Source organism: Dermacentor silvarum, chromosome 10 (genome assembly GCF_013339745.2).
Source record: "Dermacentor silvarum isolate Dsil-2018 chromosome 10, BIME_Dsil_1.4, whole genome shotgun sequence".
In the NCBI taxonomy this organism is placed as follows: domain Eukaryota; kingdom Metazoa; phylum Arthropoda; class Arachnida; order Ixodida; family Ixodidae; genus Dermacentor; species Dermacentor silvarum.
Window position 1 is genome coordinate 79,469,776 of NC_051163.1, and position 20,417 is coordinate 79,490,192.

Below are 20,417 nucleotides of genomic sequence, written 5' to 3' on the forward strand. Positions count from 1 at the left end.
GGTGGTTACATTCTTACAGGATTTCGGACTGATTTTGAAGGAGTGGTGTTTTTGAATAGCCACGTGGAGCAGAGTACACAAGAGTTTTTGGAATCGGCTCCCATTGCAACACAGCCACCAAGGTGTAGCTACCAGCATTGTTACTCGATGTCTCCGGGATCTCGCTATTCTGTGAAGGACGACATAAATGGCTAAGCTAAAACACTCCGATGGCTGCACAAGGCTGGCCAGTTGCCGTTTCACCACGTGGTGTCACCTACAAGGCTGTGGAGTTTGACATCACAAAGCAGCAGTGCCCTTGGTGATGTCTGAGGAGCAATTAGTTTGCCAGTCACTCTTTTGGGGTCGCAAGTTTATGTGTGGTGGGTACACAACTGATTTTAGCCTAAAGATTGCTTCTCCATTTGGACACACACGCCTCAATCACCCCTTGTGTGTTCTTGCTTCCCGTAATCTCGCTTGGGTGTAGGAAGTCTCTCCTGAGACTGCAGGCCAGTGTGTTCCATACACCTTCTGCTGCCTGAGCCTGGGGTCAACACTTGAAGGCTCTGCGAGCTGTGCAAAGTGTTAAGTCCCAGCATCTGAAGCGTACATTCATCTGCTGAGCCTCTGCTCGGGAACAAGGGCTACTAGAGATAAAATTCTAACCACCACCATCCTACGGGCTTATCAGACTGACAAACCTTATTGCATTCTGATGCTGAGCCCAAGGTCCAAGGTTGCAGGTTTGCTTCCTGGCCACGGTGGTTACATTCTTACAGGATTTCGGACTGATTTTGAAGGAGTGGTGTTTTTGAATAGCCACGTGGAGCAGAGTACACAAGAGTTTTTGGAATCGGCTCCCATTGCAACACAGCCACCATGGTTGGAAATCAAGCATACTATACCTTGTGCTCAGCAGCACTTCATGGATTTCAGTTTGCATGATGTGTGGGGGTGGAGGAGGGAGAGAGACATGCATTTCACATGTGGGCAAGATGAATATTCTGTCAAGACCCAGGGGGTCTTGACTCCTCAAGCTTTATTAGCTGGGCTGTGTGACCTTTTCTGGCCTTCCTGGAGGATGCTTCTCTTGCAGACAGGCAACATAAGGAGTCCAATTCCCAAAGAGTGTTGCTCGGGTGGGCTAAGTGCCACTGTCAGCTTGGAGGAAGGAACCATCGCTTTTGAAGGTGTGGTTCATTTCATGATGTGTACGGAGAAAAAGCAAGATTATAAAAAGTAATGCATTTAGAGAAAGCAACCCATATGCCCTGTGTTGTGACAACTCGTTCTGCCACAATATGAGTGCAGACCACGGCTACAGCATCTCTTGTAATACCTCTTTATGACAGCAGGTGCAACGTTTTGCCTCTGCTGAAGGTTTCTACTGAGCTTTTCCGTCGCCTCCTGCCCCTTCCGTGGTCTTTGCCCTTACAATGTCTTCCTTTCCCAAGAACACGGACTGGCGGATTTTTACTGAGGACAGTGCTACACAAGTGTATGGTCTACAGGCAACATACCAAAAAAAAATTTTTTTTCTTGCTGAGTTCCATTATTGAGTGTGAAGTTTCTTCAGCCAACACTGAATGAGAGGCAGCAAGTGTCATTTGCTGGTTTAGAGCAGGAACACCGACAAGGAACAAGTTTGGCACGTGACTCACTGTCAGGTGCAAGGTCAGAGGAGACAGGCCAATGCAAGATAACCAACTGCGGTGGTGTCACACATGTGATGTAAAGCAAATGACCTGTCCACCTATGGTCCACATAGGATGAGTGCTGTCTATACAAATAAAAAAACGAAGCCTTAGGTGGCTTGGTGTGAAGCCCACTTCCCTGCCTTGGGTTTTCCCCATGTTGCTGGAAAAATGTCCACAAAATATTTTTTGCTTTGTGTTCATTATGCTTATACTCGATGTGTTTTGCAGATTTATATAGAAAATAAACATTTTCTCGGGGGTTTTATATGTCTCGTCATTAAAGGGTTAAAACTGTATTTCATCTTCATCATGAGCCTATATAGGCTGTTGATGATGATGAAATACAGTTTATGTCCACTGCAGGACGAAGGCCTCTCCCTGCGATCTCCAATTACCCCTGTCTTGCGCTAGCGTATTCCAACTTGCGCCTGCAAATTTCCCAACTTCATCATCCCATCTGGTTTTCTGCCTACCTCGACTGCACTTCCCTTCTCTTGGTATCCATTCTGTAAAACTGTATTTATCATGCTATAAATGCTACCACAGTTAATGCTGTAATAAGGGCTAGACAGTGCTCTTGAAAACTTCATATTGCTTGCTCTTCGCAAGACATGACTTAGTCAAGGATAAAGTTGTAACAAGAAAAGAAAGTGCTTTCAACCACAGTTGCCATTCCGTCTGCTAAAGACTGCCTTAGCAGCACCATTCACAGCCGCATTGACATTGTGGTACTAGCCGTGCAACCACTCTGCTTAAATTGCCAGAGAACGGAGGAGTATTACAGTCGCGTTCAACTGGAGGTGCAACATGGTCGAAACGGCTGCAAGACTGCATGACGGCGCCAACATACTAAAAATTGTTTTAATTAAATACCAGTATTTTGAGCAGTGTACAATCATTGGAGAAAAGTGTACAATAATTGCACTCTACTGGTACTAAGATATGGGGCAGAAACTTAATTGGAAGTTAAAAACATTTGAGAGAATCGTTAAGCACCCAGCAACATGCAGCAGTGTGGATTGGAGGGCAAACAGGTGTAACCAATATTCTAGCCAGCATTAAGAGGAAGAGATGGAGCAGTGCAGGCCATGTAAATGCTTAGTGCAGATAAGTGGTGGTCTACTAAAGTTACAGAATGGGTGTTGAGAGAATGGAAGTGCAGTCGAGGACAGTAGCTAGATAATTAGATATGGTGATGAAATTAGGAAGTTTGCACTCCCAAGTAGGGGTCTGCTGGAAGATAGGGGCAATTGACCACATGGTGAGTTCTTTGCCTTTTAGTGTGCATAAATAGGCTGATTAAGAATTGGAATGAGGACTAGTTCTCCAATTTTTCGTATGTTGGCACTGCCGTGCAGTGTCAAGCAATAGAAGTACCTCGGCATATACATAAACGAAGGAAAGACTTACTCGAGCACGCACCAAGATAATCTGAAAATAAAGGGGAAGCAGAATGCAGCAATAATGAAACGCAGAGCACTGTGGTGCCACAATAAGTATGAGGTGGTACGTGGAATCTGGAAAAGAGTAATGGTGCCGGCGCTTACGTTCGCAAATGCCTTTCTATACTTCAAATCGGATATTTTCTCGGTGTTGGAAGTTAACCAAAGATCAGTAGGCCGGTTGGCTTTGGGAGCCCACGGTAAAACCACAAATGAGGCAGTGCAAGGTGACATGGGTTGGGCCTCTTTTGAAGTCAGTGAAGCACGGAGCAAAATTAGTTTTGAAGAAAGACTCAGGAACATGGATGAAAATAAATGGGCAACTAAAGTGCACAAGTATCTGTACCTGAAAAGCGTGGACACAATATGGAGGAATTAAGAGGTCAAGAAAGTTGGCAACCAAGTACAGGATCATTCAAAGTGTAAATAGAAAACTAGGAGTCATCATAAAGAAAGTGAGAGAAATAGAGACAGTGAATTGGATGCAACGAATGGAAACAAAAAAGACCATGCATGGATATTTACAAAAATTAATGAGAAGAAAGAAATTAAAAGGAAAATCTGTACGATAACACAAAGGGTAGTGCCTTGCTATTTAAGACGTGAGCCGGTTGCCTGAGGACCAAAACATACCTGAGCAAATATTCGGAACTAGATGAGGTATGTGTATGCTGCAGCAAAAATCCAGAGACCACTTGGCACGTCCCAATAGTATGCGAAGGGGTTCACCCAGTGAGACCCGTAAGTAACAGTAGTGCACCCAGGATCTCTGCGAGGGGGGCAGGGGTGTTGACAGTTTGCCAATACCATCTAAACAGCTATAATTTCAATTTCTTCACGGGAAATTGTAAAAAAATGTGCTTTTTGCAAGTGTGCAGACGATTGCGTGTCTTACATCTTAGTTGCAGTACTCAAATGCGTAAGGAAAGAAAAAGGGTTAAGTCAGCCGCAGGTAGCGGTTACAACCCCCAAACCCCCCCGCCCCCGATCGGTGCGCCACTGGTAAGTAACATACACCTTCCAGAAGCGCTTGAGTTTAAAGTGGACGGAAGTGTCAACCGGTCAGCAGTCGAGATAAGCAAGAGACGTTTAGAGTATTGGTGGAAAAAAAGCGGGGACGACATTGACCTGATTTGATCTCTTACAGTCATAGGTAGCGGTACAAGGTAGATATTGAGAAAAAGAAAAGCTTATGTATACAAAAATGCTAGATAAAAACATGTGTAGCAAACCTGATTAAATCAAGCACGCTGAGGGGACTTTCTGTCACCGCCGCGTTTCAAAGGGGATGACATTAAATCATCATTATCATCATCATAGATCCCCTTCGACCAAACTTCGACCAAGGGCACCATGCAGCTCGTATTGTTCGCGACTGTACGTTATTCAAAAATTATGGTTATACGGCTCCTAACAACGGAGTGTAAGAGCGAGCGCTGCGACCTCTATCGCAGCGGCAACGCAACTTCAGGTCGTACCGGAATTCAGTCAGCGGTGTTGAAACCGGCCAGCGCTGGTGATAAATTCATGCCGTACGTATGCATGCTGAAAGTTGAAACCAAGACCTCGATTAAAACACTTGAGCCGCGGTCGTGCGGCTGAACTTTTTCGGGTTGCTGTTTTTGCAGAACGTGGCAGATTTCAATAGTCGCAATGCGTGTCACATAGTACTCGCTCAGCCACCGGGGTTTACAGCACTGTATGGCGCCGATATTGTCCCAGATTATTATTAACTGAGAATTTATACGCAGATAAGTTAATAGTTCAATCTGCACCAGCTGCGCACGCACAGCACGCAGTAGCAGTTCATCATGCATTGTAACCGCGCAAGCTTAAATTCTCTCGAGCAATAGTTGCTCATTACATGACATCGTGTTCGGCTTTCTAAATTTTTCTGTGACAGTTCAGCTGATACAACGCAGCGCATCGGACAAAATAAAGCAAATTCCTCCGCGGTTTAGCGAAGGAGGCATCGTTATCAGCAACATGGCGTCATCGCCGGTGTTTTTTATCCGTGAACCGCAGCTGGGCAGGGCGGCAAGCTGTCGGCGATATTGCGCTCGACCTCGCCCCCTCTTGTTAACACGTGGATCGCCGTCGTGGCAAGCCGAGAAAAATGCTGAGTTGAGCGCGGCTTCCGGTGAGTACCGAATCTCACGTTCTCGTCGCTGCAGTGTGCCGTAACGTCGGCCCCCCGTCGCAGACGGTGATGCAACTTTCGGTCTCTGACAGTTGTTTCGAGTGTCTTGAAAGTTGTCCGCCCGCGGCAATGCCTGATCTTGCTTACATCAAATGGGCGACGCGAACGTGGAAACCGCCGACGTGCGCAGGTGATGTGTCTCGAAACCGCCGCCTTCGCTGACGTGACAGTTGTCAGGCGAGCACTGTCGGCGAAGTAACTCCGCGTGCTCAGTCTTCTGTTGTGGGTTTGTTGAGTGTGTTTATCGCTCCAATTTTTTTATGTATTAGCTACGTAGAGAGCTGAGCGCGCGCGCAGCTTCTTAGCTTTACATGCATAAATAGCAGTTAGCTAAGATGTGTATACGCTTGTATATTCTATCGTTAGCACAGCGTTACTCTTCAGATCAGTTATCTGCAAAGACTGGTTAAGTAGGAAGATAAGGCGTGCATATTATTAGGATGATACGCGGCTCTATGCAGACTCAGATGATCACCCGTGCAACTTGCTAACCGTTTGTTATTGGTGTCGCAACGCATGCACCTCAAGTTGCGTGCACTGGATGGTTCTCTTTTTGCCTGACGTGTGCATAGTTTTTCTGTATCGCTCTTCTACAGAGGTCACTAGAGGTGAAAGATGAAGGCCCTCATATTGGTCGGAGGCTACGGGACGCGGCTACGGCCGCTCACACTGAGCAGGCCAAAGCCGCTGGTCGAGTTCTGCAATAAACCGATGATGATGCACCAAATTGAGGCACTCGTCGAGGTGAGTTTTGTTCGCGACTTGATCTAGCGAACTTCACTGATCGCTTGCCGTTCCCCGATTCCGCTGCAGGCCGGCGTGAGTCATGTCATTTTGGCCGTGAGCTACCGCGCCGAGCTGCTTGAGAAGGAAGTCAAGGCAGAAGGTGACAAGGTATGAAGTGTTTCTTTGTCCAATGTTGAGCAGTGACAGCGATTTAAGAGATCGCTAGCTTGGCGAAATTTAGCGTGTTTATATCCACTGCAAGGACCTAAAATGGACAGATTGGTTGCCTAATTATGTAAAGCAGTGTTTAAATACTGTTATAGGCAATGCAAACACCTTGAGAAGCAGAGGAATACTTCTTAGTGACACTTGGGGCCTCCTGCAGGCTCGTTTTGTGTCGTACTTCGTATGGCCCAAGGCAAAGCTGAGGCAAAATGTGGAGAATTGCAGCATTGAAACTGTAATAGGCTGCACTCCAATGCTTTTACTGATGTTTTTTTTTTTTTTTTTGCAAACCTGTTGTTGTGGTTTCATAACCTCAATCCCAGATATCTACACTAAAAGCAGCTTAAGTTAGGTTTCCTTTTTTTTTTTTTTTTTCAGACGTGTGCAACCTTATGCAAGGATCTCAGATTCAGTACTGCTTTTTTACTATTGGAATATTCCTGTGTCAAAATCTTGCATCCTTTGTTGGCACAATGTTTATTTTTCTTATCTCATACAGTCAGTTTGTTTTTCAGTGTCTTTGCACACACAACATATACCTGAAAGAAATTGCTATGTTGTATTACGTTTGGTTGTAGCATTCATGAACACATCAATGCCGTAGTGACCATTTCCGTGTATCCTGATCCACTCGGCTTGTCACCATCAATCAATCGCTTGTTGCTTATGGTGGATCTTTTTGGTGGTTGATGTTTGAGGTATCTTAATGCATAAAATGTTAATTTTATTCATAATCATGCTCTTGGAGTCATTTGCATAGTGAAATTCCCGTTTGGCCTGGACTGGAGCACTCACTTGCACGCATACCTTGCTGGAAATGAGGAGCACAACCTAAACCTCATTACCATAATTGGTTAGGAAAAGATAGCATTGTGATCAACGCTTGCAATCACTTTCAGCGGCTTTCCAAAAAATAGAGTATAATTTGCAAAGGTTTTCTTTTTAAATTGAAATGGCATGCCACATTTGAAAATAAAGTCCTTAACAAAATGTTGGGCAAGTTTCGGGCTACTTTCGAGCAAGCCATGCCGCAACATTAGATTTTTTTTTTTTTTTTCAGAAGGCTTTCTACCCATTTCATTTGGTCACACTGGTTGATACTTGAGATATTGCAAAATTGAGAGTGGCTTGCTTAACCAAAACAGCAACTGGCTTTACATGGACCTTGCTAAGGCAAACAAAACTCTATACGGGAGTGCCACATAATTTGTACAGTACAGTTGCAGACGCGTGTGTTATCCACAGGGGTCAGTTGCAGCTGACCCCTGTGTTGCAGCCGACCTGTGGTTGCTACCTTTTACTATATTGTTAGGCACCTAGTGAAATCTGTAATTTGGGCATGACAAATCGTCCACATGTGCTCTTCAGTTCCAAACCTAAACTTTTCAAAGTATTTGCTTTAAACTTATTTATTTTGCACTTAAGCATACAAAAAGATCGTAAAATTAAAACTAGGTACCAACAATGGAGCAAAGTATTGAAACCTGCTTACCCCAATTGGGTCCTGTGGCACTCAACAGGTATGAAACTCAACAAAGCAGTTGCGGTTGTGCAGACAAAGAAACACTCCACACGAGGCATTCCACGTGAGATTTGCCATCGCAACCAGGATTTCTACATCTACACGATTCAAGCTTCACGTTTTGTCTGGGAAGTGTCCTGCCTTGTCATATCTGATGGCATCGGCCGGCAGTGGAATTGATCATCGTCATTATCAATGGTGACACTTAATAATCTGATAGGAACAAAACGGATGCCAGTGTTGAATTCGCAAGTTTGTAACATTGACCAGCTGAGCTCCTCCAAAGTAATTTCTTTCTCCACTTGGGGTGCGCACTTGCTGCTGGCTGCGGGTCACGTGTGTAGACTTCAACGTCATCACCACTATCTTCATTCTCAATCTCTGCATCATCACAGCCCTTGGCATCGTCAACAAAGGTTTCAGATTTTTTTAGATGTAATAGATTGGCACCGCTTTATTGGAAAAGCACCTGAAGCTCTTCGTTAGTCAAATATTTCGTTGTTAGCTATAATGTAGTAATTAAGACCCACAGGCCCCAGTCAGGAACATCAAAGTTAGTCTCCTGAGCTGCAAATTACAGCCCAGCTTCTTCATATAAATTTTGCACGTCTCATCTGTGAACTTTTGAAAAGGCTTGCGTCACATAAAACGCATTGTTGCAAAGCAGGCTGTTAAGACAGAAGGACTTAATCAGCGTGAAGTAGAAGGCACGCTCTTTTGCTTGTGGAGGCCATCTTTAAATGTAACTGCTGTTGCATTGGCTGGACCAGAAGCACAAACTCATGCACAATACACAAAATAAAACCTAAAAATTAGGCTAATTCAAATTTGTAAAAAGTACCTTGTTTTAACTACTCATGCTTAAACCAATGTACCCTCCCATTTGGGGTCACAGTGACTGAGGAGGATATTGTACTAGCTCCCTTACCAACACACACGGCTAAAGTTGTAGAAGTGAAACCACGCAAAATAGCAACTGTCGATTTCACCTTTCAGTCTCAGAATTTTTAAAGTCGTAAGAAGTTATAATTACCCGAGCCATGAGTGCAAATGTTACATTGTTGCTGAATTTACGAAAGGCTTATTTTTGTCTTCCTCTCTCTGATTGTTTTCTTCAATGCAGCCTTGCTTTGGCAAAAATAGTTAACAATAACTTAACCTTCCAAGGTTGTTCTACTGGTTTGCATATTTCCACCAGCAATACTTGGCAAAGACCCGCCGTGGTTGCTCAGTGGCTATGGTGTTGGGCTGTTGAGCACGAGGTCGCGGGATCAAATCCCGGCCACGGCGGCCGCATTTCGATGGGGGCGAAATGCGAAAACACCCGTGTACTTAGATTTAGGTGCACGTTAAAGAACCCCAGGTGGCCCAAGTTTCCGGAGTCCCCCACTACGGCGTGCCTCATTATCAGATCGTGGTTTCGACACGTAAAACCCCATAATTTAATTTTAAATTCATTCATTCTGTGCGTGTGTAGTACCATTTCAGACTCAAGCGAGGGCGGTGGTGCCCAGTTATAGCAAGGCATCCGAGACTGGTGGCGTTGGATATACGGATGATGTATCAACCGCCCATTTTCCCAGGCAACAGAAGAACAGACGTGTTGTCTGTTGATGAGGTTTTCCCAGTGGTCATGCCTTCCATTGGCACAGAACAAGCTGTCGGAGATTCTCGTGGCTATTCTCGAGGCTCTAGCTAGACCCTTTCGCTGTCCGTTTGAATATGTACAGCCTACTGTGGTCCGAAAGGTGTGGTATCTGAGTAAGATCTTTGTCTAGAGCATAACGCAGGACATAGTAGATGGGCCAGCATCAGTGAGTGCTCTCTTGTATCTGTATTCTTCATAGACTGGAGATAGGTCAAGTGCATGTTGGCAGCTAAGCATTACAGCTGGAGATAGGCCAACTGCGTATTGACAGCTAAATATCGCAGAGGCAGCCATGGGCTGAGTGAGCCAAGGACAGGGGCTAACATGTATCACTGAGAGAAGACAAGGTCAAGTGGCTGTCGTACTCTTGCATATCATTTGAAGTTTACATTTGTTTTGCTGTCATGGGTGTAGATAATATTATTGTAGTCTTTTGTGTACTTTGAGAAACACTCTCCGCTGATGTTGGAGTGTTTCTATTGAATATGAGATATAAACTGTACAGTTTGTTTTTTAATGAAAACATTGTTGTAGACTCCTGTTGAGTCAAACTCAAAGGGATTTTGACAATCTGTTTGTCCTATCAGAAGTTTGTCTTAACTAAAGCCTCTCCACACAGGTTTTCGCTGACCAGGTTAAGTAACGCCAACCTACCCTCCTCCTTCGCGCCTCTGCCTCACTCCTCCCTCGCTCAACCCCTCAGTTTCCGGCGTGAAGCGGAACTTACGTAGCCCAGCTTCTGGTTTTAACTCGAAGCGACGTCACTGCTGTGCAGAGGTGCGAGCGTGCAACAAGCAAAAATTCCGGTACCGGAAATCCTGGAAGCGGCAAAACCGGAGCCGGAAACCCCGGAAGCGGAAATTGCGGAACTGGTTTGAGCGACGAATCAGGGAACAGCGGCGCACATCAAAGGTTGTCACTACTTAGCAAAAGTGGCGGTGGCGCGTGGATGGAGGGGCTTTAGTCTTAACAGACTTGATCCACAAACCTAAACATTTCCTATTCCTGGTGCACCCAAATATTCATGATAGAACAATAAATGAAACAGCATTAAAACCAAGAGGCAGATGTAAAAAGATATATTTACCGTATTTGCATGAGACTAAGTATTGCTTCATGCACTTTCGTTTAAGCTGTTGAGTAATTTTTGCTTGCTGCCACTCTGAAAATCTATGAAATGTGATAAATGCTAACATTTCACCTTGCTTGCTTGGTCATAAGTTCCTCAGTGCATTCATGTGGGAAAAGAATACACTAATGTAGTACTGAAGGAATTATTAGCATCATGTGTGAACACTGCTGGTTCTTGCGACTCCTGGGCAGTGCTCCTCACCATCATTATCAGCCCTGAACAAGAACCTCAGAGACTTCCTCTCTTATTGTTTCGGTGGTGTCAGGCCTGCAGGTCCCTACGTAATTGTCAGCCGTGGAATATCTATTTACATGATTCTATCGCGCTTCTTTTTTGAATGAAAAGTGTGTTAAAATTTGTATGTGCATTACAATTGTAACAAATTCCGCTAAAAATGAAAAACCAAACTGATTCTTACTAAATAAAAGGCTCAATGCAAGGTAGCTAGCCTAGCTATTTGGGCGGTAATATAACTGCGCGGGGTTACAATTGGGGGCGCTGTAGAATCGTGCAAGTACGCTACTTGTTTATATCCACTGAATTCATTGTTTGCTTCTTGTGTAGCTAGCAGAGTCAGCACCTCCAAGACTGCCGATCCGGGCTTCTGCCAGGCTCAGTAGCAGGCATCAGTAGTAACTGGGAAGTTCAGCTTAACAAAATATGTGGTTCATGTTAAATGAACTCTTTTTGCATCGAATCTGTCCAGAACCAACCGTTTGTGCATTGTTCTTCATATCCAAACAGTTTGCTTCACTGGGTTCGTATTAATAGGAGCTTCTGCATGCGTGAAAAAAATCTGCAAAATAAATATTTCGCGGTTGCCTTCTTAGTTTGGAGCGCTGTGTGTGGCGGGTGTTCTTGAGTGTTTGCTTGGGTGGGTGTATGCGGGAGTGCAAAATTGCACCTGATTACTTCACTATGATGAGTTACCAACTAGCCCAACAGCAAGTTCTACTACTAATCTTAGTTTGGGACCTGGAACCCCCATCTGTAGTTTGCACGGAGCTCAGTTGGGGAGGCCTTTCTCGAAAAGTTGCTTTCCGTTTTGTTTCTCGTAGCTGGGGGTGAAGATAACGCTTTCCCAAGAGGACGAGCCTTTGGGAACGGCCGGCCCCCTGGCCCTTGCCAAGGACCTCCTTGCGGACGAAAGCGAGCCCTTCTTCGTCCTGAACAGCGACGTCATCTGCGACTTTCCCCTCAAGGAGATGGTGCAGTTTCACAAGCACCACGGCAAGGAAGGCACGGTTGTGGTGAGACATCCCTCTTCACCCTGCAATTGTTGCTCACCTCAGAAGCACCCCTCGGCAACAAGTCTTGTACGCAGGGTTTAAACGATGTCGACAACATTGCAAGTCATCAACTCAGGCGATTGTAGCACGTCCTTTCGTCAGAGGCCATTGCTGCGACAGTCCTTGCATTCAGTGGCCCAGAGGAGGCAGTATTGACGTCTAAAAAGAATTCGGAATGCGGCAAATTTTAGCTTTTTAATTCACCATAAGTTTTCAGAATGTCTGTTGATCATAGCATACGTCATCGTATGCATGGACCTATATACTTAATACATACAGTGGAACTTCGTTTATATGATTCTGTGTAATATGTTTTTCGGGATAGTTCTTTTTTTTTTTCCCAATAATACGATTTGGTTGGGTAATACGTTGGATGATACATTTTATTTACTGATTCCTGTAAAGATCGTATCAACGAGATTCTATTGTATATATTTTAGGCACTTTACAGATGATGTATTTTAGGCCCTTTTACAGCCACATTACATTAAACGCTCAGGGTCTGCTGACAACTCATTATCATGGCCCTGGCGCAATTTGGAAATGCTCCAATAAAACCCATTAATCAATCAATCAGTTGTTGAGTTCCACTTTAATTTATTGTTTGCAGAGACATGGGGATAGCTGATGACAATATTTTCACATGTTGTGTAGTAAGTAAGCTAAAGGGAAATGAAGAGGGCAAGTGTAGATGAGACCCCAAAAGTCTTTTAAAAATTCAGTTTTGGGATGCGACTTATTTCAGCATCTACGACACCAGAATTTTTAAAGTTGAATGATATGAGAAAACATAGTTGGCAGTTTAGCATGCAGTAAACTTTTTATTCTTAATGAAGAAAACAAAAATGAAAGTTCTAGAAAAGACAATTCCACCAATAATGAGAGCTGGCCTTGCAACCTCCATGTGGTGTCCTACCAGTTGAGCTGTGGCGATGACTGTGTGTCTATCGACTTTCTCGGGTGTGTATTGATTAACAACCTCGCCTTGGGAGTGCCGCCTAATGTTATGGCAGCAAGTGTAGAACATCAATTTAATTGTATGTATGTGTGTGTAATCTTAGCATGTTAACAGTATGTGACCTTAGGAACAATTATAAATAATTGGTGAATACCCACGGAATCGGCCTGTCACTCAATTGGTTGAGCACTGTCTATGTGATGTTGTGTTGTGGACTTTGCTCCCAGTGGTGGCAGAGTTGCCTTTCATTTTGGTTCTTTCGTTTGTCTTTTTTGCTGCATTCTGAACATGAAATTTATGGCGTGTACAAAATTAGCTCTAGAAGTGTTGGCCAGCGCCACTGACGGCCAAGGTAGTGGATGTGCAATGTCCTTTTAACCACAGGCGTCGCATAGTACGTGAGCTTATGAGCAAGCAACTGGGCAATAAACCCTCGTATGCATCAAGATCGCCCAATTCAAGCCTTGGCTATGCAGTGAGCAGCGATAAGAATGAGGGGATCTAAGGGGCTTGATTTTTTGTTAGTCATAACCATACAATGTAACTGACAGTGAAGCTAGAGAAAGCGTATCGGAAGTTAATTATTATGCTTAAAATTGTGTCAGTGTTGGCCAATGCTCCCAGGGCTAATGTTGTAAACTTGCACAAACACCTTGTGCTGCGAAGCCCGAGGGCACGGGATCATGGCCCGGCCACAGCGGCTGCATTTTGATGGGGGCGAAATGCAATAACACTCATGGAAGTTGCATTGGGTGCAAAGTAAAGAACACCAGGTGGTCAAAATTAATCCAGAAATTAATCCCCCACTATGGTGTGCCTCATAATCATATCATGGTTTTCACACGCAAAAGACGGAATTCAATTAAGTGTTTTTTTACACAAACACCCCAAGAAAGTGGGTGTGAGTATGGCTGCCACAGTAATGTACTTGGTAAAGCACTGTATGCGTAATGCGGAAGATGTGGCTTGTGTCCCACCTCCTGCGAGTTATCTTTTTATCTTTTTACCTTATTATTTCTGCATTTCAATTAAACGTATCGATTAGCTTCCTCTATGCTTATTTTGCTTAATTGTCTGCTACTTATAATTATATCTAACAAAAAGAAAGAAAAAAGACAATGGTCCTCTTGGATCCTTTTATTCATCTTGCTCGGTGCATGCGATTTCAATATTTAGAAGACTGCCAGTTGAACCTTGCCTGTAGCAAACAGTTTAACCGAGCAACCAACTACGCAATACGAGTGTATCTTTAAACTTCTCCGTGCATGGTTAGGCTGCGAAGATATTTATCACTTTCATGGCTTCTGTGTCTGCATAACCTATGCGGGTATTCTGTGCTGCACTGGGCAAATCAAACCCAAACAGCGAAATTTATATTGGAACATAATGAGCCTGAATTTGCTTTGACATTAAGAACATATTAGCATGGCTCGTTAGAACTTGAACATTTGACACACCATATTTTTTTAGTAGTCACAATCCACCCTTATAGAAAGTTAATCAATTCTCACATATTTACATTTGTGCCTTGCCCGCATTTCACGTATGTCCGTGATAGTGCATAAGTGTTCTACGCAAAAGCAAGCTTCTTAGTTTGTCAGTTGTTGCTCACTTCATCTTGTATTTCCATTATGCCTCTTTCTCATTTTTCTGGGCAACAAAAAGACATTTGTGTGTAATTGGCAGATGGCTTGCCCTTTGCGCAGGTCACACGAGTCGAGGAACCTTCCAAGTACGGCGTGGTCGTGTACGATGAGATGGGCTGCATCGAGCGGTTTGTGGAGAAGCCGCAAGAGTTTGTGTCCAACAAGATCAACGCTGGCCTGTACATTTTCACACCGGACATACTCAAACGAATCGAGGTAGGGAAAGCGGCTCGCTTGTTGGGGCTTAGCTGGTAAAAATTGGTCAATGTGGCCAAAGGGGTTCAAAGTAGAGGAGGAATTTTTAATGGGGCCCTGAACCACTTTGTCTCGAAGTGGAGAAATGCATTTGAAGTTAAAATAGGCCATTTCAGAAATAATTTGCCGCAAAAAGTACTTCGATGCGTTAAGCAGAAGCGCAGTTGTTGGCAATCAAACACAGCGTTCGCGGCGCTTCCACTCCTTCTTCAATGATTTGCACTGCGAAGGCTACGTTGGAGCGGGGTGTGCCCACAGCTGAACGTCACCATGGCTCGCAGTTCACCTTTGGTTTTTGACATTAACGTAGACCCCACTACTTAGATTTTGGCGCCTAAAATGCACCAAACATAAGCCAAACGCGGTTGTCCTCAGCGAGCCACACTATGCTTAGCTAGTGGACTCGTCGCGGCACCCCACGGCGGCCGCGTTATCTACGCTACGTAGCAAAGCGCAGCTACATGTAACTGTAGTGCAGAGGCGCAGCGTTTGCGTTGTGCACGACAGAGCTTGAGTGCATGACCGCACTCAGTGCTCCAGTGTGACCGTCAGGGGCGTAGCCAGGGGGTGTTCAACCCCCCCCCTCCCCCCCCCCCGCCCCACACATCGCGAAGCGATGTGTGGGGCGGGGGGGGGGGGGGGGTCGCTTCGCGCTGACATAATTCAAGGAACCGGTGCTACTATATCACAATTTCATTCCTGGGCGCTTCCGTTTGGGTTGGTACTTTACAGCGAATCATTTCTGCATATGGAAAAAAAAAACTGTCACGGTGTTTGTCAAGGCTTTGCCGCTCTCTGAGATTTTGGGCGAGAATGTGGCGGCCGCATTCTGAAGCAACAAATGCGGCAGCCGCATTTTAGATGAAGGCGAAAATGCTCGAGGCCCGTTTACTTAAATTTAGGTGCACGTTAAAGACCCCAGGTGGTCGAAATTTCCGTATACATTTCCGCCGCTTCCCTTCAGGTGCCGGTTAGGCCGCGCTCGCGCAGGATCTTAGGCTACGTTCACACTTGGTCTCGGAGCTGTCGGAAGCGGCAAAATCTTGCAAAAGTCCACCCGCTATATGCGGCAAAACAGGCAGAAAAACAAGCGGCGAGCCAAATCGGTCTCGGACCGACTTTTTCGCTATGGCGAAGCGGAAACGCGGCGGAAAGTCGTTCTGCTCGACCGGAAGCTACACTAGCATGTAAACAACCGGTCGTAAAATTGAACATGGCACCAAAAGTGTAGGCTGCAAGCTGATCGACGCGATCAAGAACCACCCCTTGCTCTACGACAAGAGTGGTACTAAAACGTACTGTCAGCAATACTCGCGATAGTATGTCGCGCGACCGGAGGTGCGGCAACGAAGCCTTGGCGTGACCCAACTTTTCACGCTTTTGCGAAGCCAGGCGAACCCACCACCACCGTTTCCAAGGTGTCCGCGTCTTCCGTTTATTCATTGTCCATTTCTAGAAAACAAGTAGGTAGAAGTATAAAAGCCATTTCTTCTTCCACTTCCATGGCAGACAATAGTTGGGCAGATTCCTCGTTGGCGCTCCATAATTCGTGCACGTGCACGTTATGTTGCAGAAGTCGCGGGGTGCTTTTCTCGTCGCGACGATAGATTGGGAGCGTAGGTCTCACGTAGGACGCGCAGGCTTCGGCGAGCCCCAACAATAGGGCCAGCCCGGGTTTTAGCTCTGGTGTTCCCGTTGCCCCTTTGGTGTCCTGGAGGCGCCGACAATAATACGAAATGATGAAATGTTATTACAACTTGTAAATAAAAGCTATTAAAGAAATATAATCACGCCTAGGCACCAACCTGTGACTCAGCGCTACCGCGCCCGTGTGAGGAGAATCACGAACGCCAACGAGGAATTGACCGAAGGTCGCAGATGACACGCGAAGTTGCGTAAAATGATCACTTTTGATGACGGTATGTGGGTCAATGAATGAACATACCGCTCGAAATAATACGATAATGAGCGCCACCACGCCGACAAACGTACGCATACTACAGTGAAAGCTTGTTAATTCGCACCTCATTAATTCGAACTTTCCGGTTAATTCGAACTGATGGTCATGGTCCGGCCACAATATATAGGCGTCTATGGGTTAACCAACTCGTTAGTTCACGCGCGCATCGGCTCCTCTATCGATAATTCGAACTGCGCGCCGCTGCGTGGTGGTATTTTATACTGCCGCCGCAAGCTTTCAAGGCTCAACGATAGATGGCGCGAGCGCAGCGGCGTCACTGTCGTCATTGTGCTCGCTCTTCGCATCGTGTGGCGGTTCGTGCTGGACGTGTCTGCGTAGTCTCCGTGTCCTTTGTGTGCCGCACATTCAGTCGCTAGGCCTCGTGTACGTCAGAGCTACGAAGTCGTTCGGTGCTGTGTCGCTACGATGTGATGCTGCTCACGGCCTTGCATATGTTGGTGCGTTCCTGGGACCAAGTCACGGCAACAACTGTTGCCAATTGCTTCCGCCACAGTGGCTTTTGTGTGACCAATGAGGGCACAGCTTGAGAGCCCGACGAGCGCGAGGCCGTGGTCATTCCTGCCGGATTGCGGGATGCGCTGGAGGACGTGACCTTCGACGACTATGTCGATGCAGATCGCTGTGCAGCGGTCTGCGGCACAATCACCGACGATGATATCATCGCGCAGGTGACTGGTGGAGAAGCGCCCGTCGTCGATGTAGGTGCGGATGACGAAGAGGATGATGCACCCACGCGGCCCTCAGCTTTGGAACTAATGGAGGCTTATGCATGTCGCGCGTCTATTCTTCAGCTTCGAGGAAGACGCAGAGGATGCTTTCTGCCACGTTCGCGCGTTGGAAAACAAGGCTATAGCGATCGCATTCAAAGAAGAGAAACAGACAGTGATCACGGATTATTTTCGCAAGTAAATATTTTGAGTGATTTTCCAACAACCCGGTCTCAATTCCTGCTGTTTTTTCAATGAATTTCGTTAGTTCGAACTTCGGTTTAATTCGAACTCATTGGGCGTCCCCGCAAAATTCGAATTAACGAGCTTTTACTGTAGATGGATGTGGACGAAAGCGGCAGCGGCGGTAGCAAAACAAATGTGAACAACTTGGACATGCGCAAAAAAGATTTTCCGGCCGCTTTGGCCTTTCCGCCCGCTTGCCGCTTCCCAAGTGTGAACGTAGCCAGTCTGCGCGCAAAACGTCTCTTGTATGCGATTGCGTCACTACGGAAGGCTGGTTGTTACTGTTGTGTTGTTGAATCCCAAACCAGCAATTGCGCAACGCTGGTAGTTGCTGTTGTGTTGTGGAATCCCAAACCAGCAATGTACACACAAAGGGTTTGATGCCAGCAGTGAAATTCCACCGACTCGCAACAGAATGAACGAAACAGACAGCCGACAAGCATGGATTACTGCTGTGCGCAGTACAGCGTAAGTAAACTCTTCTTGCAGGCGCTGACAGTTCTCGTCGGAGTTCACGCGTCCTGAGAAATTGATTATGTGCCCTATGCACTGAACAAGACCGGAGTTCATTCCTGCATCACTAGTATAGCACTGCACGGGTCGATTTTTTCAGCCTGGGCCCGGCCCGGGCCCGTTTTTACGTTGGGCGGCCCGCCCGAGCCCGATCAAAACTTTTATGGCGAGACCCGGGCCCGGCCCGGGCCCGGAAATAATCTATGTTACCCGCCCGGCCCAGCCCGCCACCCCTTTACCTTAGGCCTGAGCCCGACTCGAAACCGGCCCGAACCCGGCCCGAGACCGAAAAATAATGTTTTTCAGAGTTGAGGTGCCCGAGAATAACTCGCTGCACGTTACGTGCACACCCCCAGAAAGCCCGAGCCCAGCCTGGACCCGCGTCAAAAAACCCGAGCCCGGCCCGGGCCCGGGTCAAAAAGCACACGCTGTGCCCGAGCCCAGCCCGAGCCCGTGAAAAAGCTCCGGGCCCGGGCTTTCGGGTAAGCCCGAGCCCGTGCAGTGCTTTGTCAGTCCATGTCTTTGATAGACATGTATAGAGTCTGCTTAAACTACCGATATTTATTATCGATCACGCCACGTAGAGGAAAGCAGACGCTTGCCCCCGCCCCCCCCCCCGGTCGGGCCGGTGAACCCCCCCCCGAAAAAAAATTCTGGCTACGCCCCTGGTGACCGTGCTAACGTGGTGCGGACCAGCTTTGTCCTGCACCAGCTTGAACGACAGGTAGTAGCCACATCCAACTTACGCATTTTGAAGCCTTATCAATAGCTCAATACGAAGCGAAGGTCTGTGAAGGCGTCCAACCTGTAGCGGCCAGGAGTGAGCACGCGCTGTCAAACATGCGTGTTGTCTGACCTCAGTGTTCAAAACTAGTTGGAATTAGCGGGACCCGACCGCTACGATACCGATAAGCAGGGTGTCCAAAGTTAAATTCTTACGCGGGCGGCCGCAGCCAAGTGGGGGCAGACTATAGTTGGCTTCTTCCGGAAGTACCTATGTAATTATCAGAATTTGAAAGCAGATTTTTGCTTACTTCAGCCTGTTTAATATATTAAACTCCATCAATAAGTATACACAGTAACAGTAGGAAGAAGTGCGCTGATACAAACACCCTTCTTGATTGATGTCAGCTATTGGCCAATAGCAGCCACGTTTTCCGGGCGCTCAATGACGAAATAAAGCGTCCAGAAAAGAGTGAGGAACATGGCTTCTGTTGAAAAGAGAGTTGAGAGAAAGGTGACTTCGCACTCCACTTACAAGTTCCATGCGGCCAGCACAACTGCAAAACTTCGCTGAGATGTTCACAGCAGTGTATGCTATCCGCAGACTATGTTTGTTTACTAAGCCTGAGGGGCGGTTCAGGACCTCTTTAAGGGGAGACGTGGACTTTGACATGACAAAAGATTACAAAAAGTCATTTTCAGAAAAGTTCATTTCGATACATTTTCGCAGCATTTATACATTCAAGAATTCCTCCACAAAATCTAAAAGGTAAACTTAATCGGAAGATAATCAGTAATTGTGCTTATACGAGCCAGGGTGGACGCAAAATTAGCGAAAAGCGGCCACCAATGTCCGAACTTTGCGCCGTCCCCATTTGCGAATGTGGTGGCCGGTGGCCTGCCATTTTAGGCTTGTTTGGAAGTTGCTTTCTTTCTGCACATTTTGTGCCGTTTCTAAGTGGCGTCGGTGAGGGGGAACCAATGCTAGTGCTTAATTTCTGAAGGATGCGTCCGTGCCGCTGATTGGCCAAAGCATCCACGCCCCTTGCGTGCCTCGCTACTATTGGTCTGGCGCCGTTCGGTGTGTCGGTTCTTGTGTGTTCGAGCTGGTTGCAACCTTGTTTTCCAAGAAAATTTGTCGGGAAATTGCTTGTGCAGTGCAATTGAATATAAAACCAAAACCGCGTTCGCAACATTTGCAACAGCCTACTGTCAGAACCAGCCTAGCCAGCAGCCAATCGCATGCATTGCAGGATGAACTATTGAAGTGGTTAGCTTAGGCGTGGGTCACCATTGTGTTTGTGATTGTTGTGGAGTCATTGGATAAATGTGAAATATAAAGCATGCAATGGCCTGTATGGGTGGACATGTTGTGGTTCTAGACAGCCATAAAGTGCTGTCCGATAATGATGATGATTGACATTAGGGTGTAAATAAATTTCTATTTTGTGAGGATTAAAGTTAGCTGATTTCATCTTTTTCTTATTGCCAGAATCGGAGGCATGCTAGCACGTTTCTCTTGCTA

The 20,417-nt window shown here is 46.2% G+C and overlaps 1 protein-coding gene across 7 annotated transcripts in view; it reads left to right on the forward strand.

The window, feature by feature from the left end:
* The first annotated feature begins 5,106 nt into the window (after nt 1-5,106).
* The window catches only part of LOC119466160 (mannose-1-phosphate guanyltransferase beta), a 28,587-nt gene continuing 13,276 nt past the window's right edge, over nt 5,107-20,417 (forward strand). Inside the window, exons 1-5 of one of the 7 annotated variants that reach the window (XM_037726655.2) lie at nt 5,107-5,261; nt 5,918-6,065; nt 6,135-6,215; nt 11,633-11,824; nt 14,528-14,683. In XM_037726655.2, the coding sequence (XP_037582583.1) occupies nt 5,937-6,065; nt 6,135-6,215; nt 11,633-11,824; nt 14,528-14,683 (558 nt within the window). In that variant the 5' untranslated portion in view covers nt 5,107-5,261; nt 5,918-5,936. The other 6 variants (XM_049657378.1, XM_037726656.2, XM_049657377.1 and 3 more) reach the window with 6 other exon arrangements.